Genomic DNA, 7,409 nt, shown 5'->3' on the forward strand with positions numbered 1-7,409 from the left:
ACTTCACACTGCCCTGTGTCTTGCCATCTCTTGTGGCCGTGACGGCACCGTCGTACTCCATGAAAATGTTATTAGCGACGTCAACGCCACAAGCAACAATAACAGCAACACAAATGCTTCCACTGCTGGAGCCGATGCTAACAGCGGGGAGCACACGGTGCGCGTCATGTGTCGTGTAACTGGTGAATTGCGGACGGTACTGTTTGATTCAGAGAGACGGCGTGTCTTTATTGCGGGCGACTCGTTACGTTGCCTTCACATGTCACCAAGTGGCTGTGTGGTGCAAACTATTCCTATGTGTGTGCCATCCCCGGTTGTTTCTCTCGCTCTTTCACCGTGTGGGGGCGTGTTGGCAGTTGCGTCTGCTAGCTGTGCGCTAGGTGTTGTTTCAGTTTGCAGCTCGTCGTCAAATGATTCGGCATCGTCGCACTTCTCACGTGAAAACTCCCAAGAGTCACAGGAAAGGGCTAACCGGCTGAAGGACTTGAAGATTGTTCTTCCAAATGTGTTAACACCGGTGGCTAAGCGAGAGGACGAAGTGGCCTATCGCCTCACCTGGTGCACCACTGGAAATGGTGCTTTGTTTCTGCTGGTTCCTCGAGTGACAGAGGCGCGTGTGCTGCGCTTTGAAGAGGCGACCACGCCCCCATATACTCATCGGCTTCGACATGTTGGTAATATTGATAGTCTTGGGCTCACGGATCTACTTGGTGTGGCATGTCACCCGTTGAGTGTGCACGTGATATCCGTGCTCCTGGTGAGCGGGGCAGGTACTGTTGTGGGAAAAGTGGATACACGCAAGTGGAATATTGTGCGAATCCGGTCACAAAATTACACGGGCTGTGCGGACGCCGAAGTGGACTCAACAAGTGGCGATGTGGTTGTGGGGACGCTGGACGGGAGGGTGACATATATGAAACGGGAGGCTCCAAAGGCTGTGGGAGCATCAACAAAGGGTGCCACGGAAGGTGAAGCCAAGACTAACAGGGTGTCAGAAAGTGACTGTGGAGGAACAAAGAAGAAGTTGAAGACGGAGCCATCTGTGAGGGACCGAATCAGGGACGTGATGAATGGCGATAAGGCGGGGCAACGAAATAACCGGGAGGTGAGGGACGGTGGTGGTCGCAACAGTAGTGACGATGGGTTTATTGTTGATGACGACGATAGTGGTAGTAGCGGTGGTGTCAAGTCAGTTTCCTCAGGATCATCGGTTATGGCTCTGGAGGAGGATTTTAAACAAGTGGTTGCGGATCTGAAGCGGACGAATCCGACGTACGACGATGAGATCGATCAAAAGGAGCGACCATCCCGATGGCGGAGGGAAGATCCCCGTCGAGTAATACGTGACGTGGAGGATGGTGATGCTACGGGAACCCCCCGCCGGTCAGTTTTCCTCGATGACGAGGCAGAAGAGTCATCAGACGGTAACAGTGACGACGACGGTCGCGAGGAGGAGGATGAGGAGGGTGAGGATGATTATGATGGAAACCATGTCTCCAGTACCGTGAGGGGACATGGTCGAAAGAAATTCAATGACGGTGGTGACAACGACTGTGACAGTGAAGCGGTGGACGTTGGAAGTACATCAAGCTCCACACACTTGCCGAACGACGCAGCTGCCACACATTCGGGCGCAGCCATGGGTGGATCACCTGTCATGGATTACTTCTTTCAGATTGGCGCAACGCCCCCTGGGGAGGAGGGCAGTTGCTACCTTGCCTATAACTCCGTTGGGTACATTCACTGCACAGCCGAGGCGACCACAATTCACTTTCACGATATGTCCCTGCAAGCAGTACGGGTTCTGGAGCGTGGGACAATGCTTATGGCTTCTCTCAGTCCTGTTGGGGCTGCTTTTGTTATTGCGCAGGAGGCTACTGACATGGAAAGTGTTGATGACCTCGTTCCACGTCTTACCATTTACTACCGCACCTTTGTTTCTATTGGCTTACAACCTGATTGGCGGTTGCGACTTCACACGGGTGAGGTGGTGCGTTGCATTGCCACCGGTGTGCGCTATACGGCCGCCGCAACGAGCCGTTACCTTCGTATTTTCTCACTCTCTGGATTGCAGCTCGCCGTAATAAGCCTATTTCCTCGCATTGTAGCGATGGTGGGAACCAACAGCAAAAAAGTGATGCAGGGCTACGGGGCAGATTTTGACCCACTTGCTGTGTGTTACCTTGAGGGGGGTGGGGAGTTGCGGCTTCAGGTGCTCGATGTGGGCTCTAGAAGTGTGGTGGTGCCCGCTACCACTGTTCCAGTCACTACAACACATCAGCTGCAATGGATGGGTTGGTCAGAGGATGGTCCACTTCACATTGCCGACACCGCTGGTGTGTTGCAGATGTTCACACAGAATTGGGGTGGCAGTTGGGTTCCGGTCTATGATCCGCGGTGTATGAATGATCAAACTTACAACCTGTGGATTTGGGGTGTGTGTGATGAGTCCATGCTTGTCTATCGTTCATGCAAAGACGATCCACCCTATCCAGCTGCCGTTGCAAGTGGGTTACCAACTGAGCGGGTATCATTGTTTCTTCCTCTGTTACACTCTGGCACAGAGCGGGATACGGTCATGTGGGATCATCTTATACGCCGTGAGGTCCGCACAGATGAGATAAAGCGACGTAGCGACTTTTATACGAGTAATATCGCGAAACACGATATGTTGCACGACAAGAAGATTATGGAGTTCTTTAATAAGGCACTAGGTGATCAGCAGACCTCGAGAGCGGTGGATCTTGCCACATTTCTTGAACTTCGAGACAATATTGAGGTATGTGCGAAGGAGGCAAACGCAAAGGGACATGCGCAGCTTGTGCAGAAACTTCTCGCCTTGTTGGAGGTGCGCGTAAAGTCCAGGAAAAAGAGACGCTGCTCGTTACCTTTGGAGGGCTCCGTTGTGAGCGAGCGAGAGCGGGATATGCTGTTGAGGAAGATGCTCATGAAAGAAAAGTCTGAGATGAACAATAACAACGGCAGTGGGGATTCCACCAAAGTCCACAGCAGCCTCGGTGCCACCAGCAATGAATGTGGCCACGACAACGCCAAAGGCGATGGTACCAACAGCAGCAACCCAACTGCTGGAAGTCCGGACCGTTCTCTGAATCAGGTGGAAGATAAGCCCGAAACCGCTAACAGTTCTTGTGCAACTTCGAGTTTCCCCACACGGCGGCGTGTCACGTTTGCTGACGCTCCAAACTCTTCTCCATCGCCAGGGAGATCTCTCCGAGCCTCGCCAGGAGGTGCTGGCGCCGTAAGCACCAAAACTCCCGCGGTTCTGGGACCATCATCAGCCTCAAAGGCAACGAACCCTTTTAGCAAGCGGCCCACGGGTGGAAAGGCTCCCACAACCGCTTCGACTGCAGCGACGGCAGTGCAGGCACCGCCGCAGCCCAAGAAACCGATAAACCCCTTCAACAAGTCGGTGAAGGCGGCAACAAGTTCGGTTGATTTGTCAGCTTTACAGAGTCGCTCGTTAACCCAGTCGCCTGAAAAAGGCGCACCACCCTCCACCACCATGCTTGTTCTCGGAGATTCGCAGTCGCAGGATACCTTTGAGGCGGAGGGAAGTGAAGGAAGGACAAAGGACTTAGAAATGGGGAGGGATGTTATGGGATCACCCCAGCAGCGCTTGTCATCAAACGCAAGTGCTGTGACTCCACTGTTGTCACCATCGTTAACAACTTCAGCTGCCGCTTCGGGGACACCGAAAAGAGGCGATGGTGCTGGCATGCAGTCACCAGAGGCTGCAGCACAAGGCCCCGGGTGTAACAAAGGAAATGTTATGCATCCCCAAAAAGGGATTAGTACAGAAACCGTACACCCCGCCACACAGAAGGATTCTACCAACGGCCTCTACACTGCAGGGGGTTTGGCAACGACAACCACAGTTACCAGAACTCAGAATAATAGTGTAACGACGACTCACTTCGTCCCAAAGGTGGAGCCTTTTCTTTCACCACAGAATGCCGTGTCTTCATCGCTACCAGTGACTAATGAGGTTGCTGATCCGTTCCTCGATGTGAATGATGGTGGTCCCGTTTCGCTTGATTCACTTTTGCTCGATGTGGGCCACGATTCATCGGCAACCTTCACTCCACGCAGCGCCTCTTTCGGGGCGGCTTTGCTGAAGCGCTACCGCGAAGAGGAAGAGGACAACAGTAATGGTAGCGTAGGATTTGTGGTTGAGACCAAGTTGTCTGCGGCTGCGGCTGGTAATGATATCGACGGCAGTGGTAGTGGCGGAAGTCATGACAACGTTGGCGTGTAGGAAATCTTGAGCCACCAACTCAGAGTGGCGCAGCATCGCGCTTTCGTACCATAGAATTTTGTGGTGGATCGGGAATGTGCGTATACACGTACATGTACACGCACACATACACATACATGTATATATATATATATAAAGGATGCTTGAGGCAAATGTAACTTAAGCTCAGCGTGCCTCGTGAGGGGTGATGGATGAGGGCTCGGATCGAACGAGAACATGCGTGACAATGGATAGAAGGGAAGGGAAGAGAGGGAGAGAAGTCTCTGTCTGTGTGTGTGTGTGTGTGTGTGTGTCTGTGTGTGTATTTGTGTGTTGTGCGGGATGGGGTACATAGAGACATTGTTTGTTTCCAATGTGCGCATAGAAATCGGTGTTGGCAGGATGAAATCATAGGAACAACGGCTATTTATTTGGCTCACTGTGTGCAAGGGGTGTGGAGAGAGAGAGAGTATGTTTGGGCAGGCAAGAAAGAAAAAAAAACTGTCAGGCGCGTGTGTAAAAGGGAGGTTAGGCGAAAGGTAAAGTATTCCAGTTATAGTGTGGCAACAGTATCAAGGCTGATCTCCCTCTATTTGCAGTTCATACTGCTTTTTTGCTGCCTGATGTGTTAATTTTCACTAAGATGTGCTCTTCTTTCTATTTATTCGTCAATCTGGCGCCAATTCTTTTTCATTTTCATCTTACGTTTGTTTGTTTTCTTGTTTCTATTAACCCGCACTGATGAGGATACGGAAAGCATGTGGTCCCAACTTGCCTGCTTTGTGCGTCAACATTTTCTTCTTTGTTATCCATTTTTCATTTTAATTTCCCTCTGTAATGTGACATATTGACTAGTAAGGGATAACATCTCATCACAGGCATGACTTCCGCGTACCGCATTCGTGACGCCGTCCCTGCTGACGCTGGGATTATGGTTCGGATGCTCATGTCTCTGGCTTCCGAGACGGAAAACGTGGAGCTTGACGAGGGCGAAGTTCGCCGGGGCGTCACAACTCTGTTCGAGCAAGGGAGCCTCGGTCGACTTTATGTTGCCGAAGAGGTCCCGAAAGGTGACACGAACATCAAAGGGCCATCCGATGGCAACCGGTCCTCTCCACAAATTGTTGGAGTTATGACCGTAACTTATGAATGGTCCGATTGGCGCGGCAAACTGTTCCTTTGGATTCAATCCGTCTACATTATTCCTTCGAAGCGCAAACAGGGTATTTTTCAAAAGTTTTATGATCATTTAATACGCATCATGGCTGAGGACCCCAAATACTGCGGATTGCGTTTGGCCGTAAATAGTAAGAACGAAAAAGCAATCAGGGCGTACAAGCAAGTGGGAATGAAGAGGGAGAAATACCAGTTGATGGGTCGCATGAAAAGCAAATATTGAAGGGGAACTGTGTTTATATGCTTACCTATTTTTGTCTTTTTTTGTCTTTTTTTTTCTTTTTGATTACTGTGGAGAAAAGAGAAGTTTGAGAAGGAAAAGAGGGAGAAAAGAGAAGGGGAGCACTAAGCACAAATAGAAAAAGAGCCGTGTCGGCATAAGATGAATTATGCATGCGTAAGTGTGCGACAGACTGGGGGTTTTACTTGGTGTAAACTCCTTGGCTGCGTTATGATTATTACTGTTATTATTTTATTTACTGTTCCCTTTCTATTTCTCCTCTTGTGACCGGTGAAGCTCACAACCGCCATGTTTCCTTGGGTATGTTGGTATTGGCGGGCTGCTTTTTTTTCTTTCCATGGTGCGGGTTCCTCGTTTTGTTTTTGTTTATGTTTATGTTTATGTTTATGTTTATGTTTATGTTTGTTTGTTTTTCCATCTCTGCCTATAATTCCCTCCCTTTTTCCCTTCCATTCGCGTTTTGTACTCCTTCCATTTACTTTTCCCTTTCTTCTTTCCTTTAGTTTTGCCTTTTTTTTTTTGTTTGGTCAAACGCTGATGCTTTCACTCTTTTATGTAATTTTCTTTTGGTAATGATTCTACCGTGTACCGTATAAGCATAAGAAAAAATGAGGAAATCAGCACCGCAGAAAATGATTTTTTTTTCTTTTTTAAAAGAAAAGAACTATTTTCCTTCTTTCCTATATTTCTAGATATATATATATATATATTAGTGCTCATATTTGAATCCGCCATATAAATTGTACAGATACGAAAGAATTACAACGTGCCGCGTGCTGCCGTCCGCCCCCCTCCTCCCCCATAAACGTCGTTTTTTCCTTTACTTTTTTGTATCCGAAAATAATTAAAAAAAAAAAAGTAAAGAAAGCGAAGAGAAAAAGTAAATAAATGAAGTAAAAGAACGCTCAAATACCGAAAAAGAAATACATGTATGGGTAAATGCATACACGTATTTCTTATGAGGTTGAAACGCGCTATTGCTCAATTTGCTCATTTTTTTTTTGTTTCTTTTTTTTACTTTTTTTTTTTTTTAATTGTTCTTCTCTCATTTTCCTGAAATGATGTCAATTCATTTGACCCACTGAGTAACTTAAATTGAAAAAAAAAAAGGAAAAGAAGTGATTGAGAGGAGGGGACATGAAAAAAAAGCAAAAAGCAAAAAGCGAAAAGCAAAAAAAAAAAAGAGGAGGAGGAGAAAATAAAAGTACGTTTTGTCATATTTTTTTTTTTTCAACACCTGAGGGAGAGAGAAGGGGGAGGGAGAAGCGCGTGGTAGTAATTAGTTGTAAGCGCATGTGCGTTATTTTGCATGTGTGTTCAAAGAAAGCAAATCGTTAAATAAATGTGTGTGTGTGTGTTTTTTTTTTTTTTTTAAAGACGAATAAATTATAAATGCGCTTTGTTTGTGCCCCCGACCAGGCCTTCGCGGAGTTTTTATTTTCCTTTTTTCCTTTTTTGAGAGCAATTTAATTTGTTTTTAGAAGGAGAGGGAACTTTTTGTTACTCTTTTTTTTTTTCCTTTTTCCTTTCTCCTTTCCATTACTGTTCACCTCCATAATTTTTATTTTTATTTTTACTTTTACTTTTGTGATTACAATATAATAAAAATATTACTTTACTTTATTTTCCTTTCCTTTCCTTTCCTCTTGTTTTTTATTGTTTTTTTTTGTCACTGCTGACTTCGCGGTGACCTCAGCAAGAGAAAAGGAAATAAATACATTCCTACATATATATGTT

General features: G+C 47.0%; 2 protein-coding genes across 2 annotated transcripts in view; both read left to right on the forward strand.

Moving 5' to 3' along the window:
- The window catches only part of TbgDal_I3010 (hypothetical protein, conserved), a gene marked incomplete at both ends in the record, with an annotated part of 4,704 nt that extends 428 nt beyond the window's left edge, over positions 1-4,276 (forward strand). The window contains one exon of the mRNA XM_011773276.1: positions 1-4,276. This exon is cut by the window's left edge and continues 428 nt beyond it. Coding sequence (XP_011771578.1) covers positions 1-4,276 — 4,276 coding nt within the window.
- An 859-nt stretch (positions 4,277-5,135) lies between these two features.
- TbgDal_I3020 (acetyltransferase, putative) lies at positions 5,136-5,654 on the forward strand (the record flags this gene model as incomplete). The annotated part of the gene is made up of 1 exon (XM_011773277.1): positions 5,136-5,654. One exon carries the CDS (start codon positions 5,136-5,138, stop codon positions 5,652-5,654), a length of 519 nt encoding a protein of 172 aa, XP_011771579.1.
- Positions 5,655-7,409: the final 1,755 nt, after the last annotated feature.

Source organism: Trypanosoma brucei, chromosome 1, assembly GCF_000210295.1.
Source record: "Trypanosoma brucei gambiense DAL972 chromosome 1, complete sequence".
In the NCBI taxonomy this organism is placed as follows: Eukaryota; Euglenozoa; class Kinetoplastea; order Trypanosomatida; family Trypanosomatidae; genus Trypanosoma; species Trypanosoma brucei.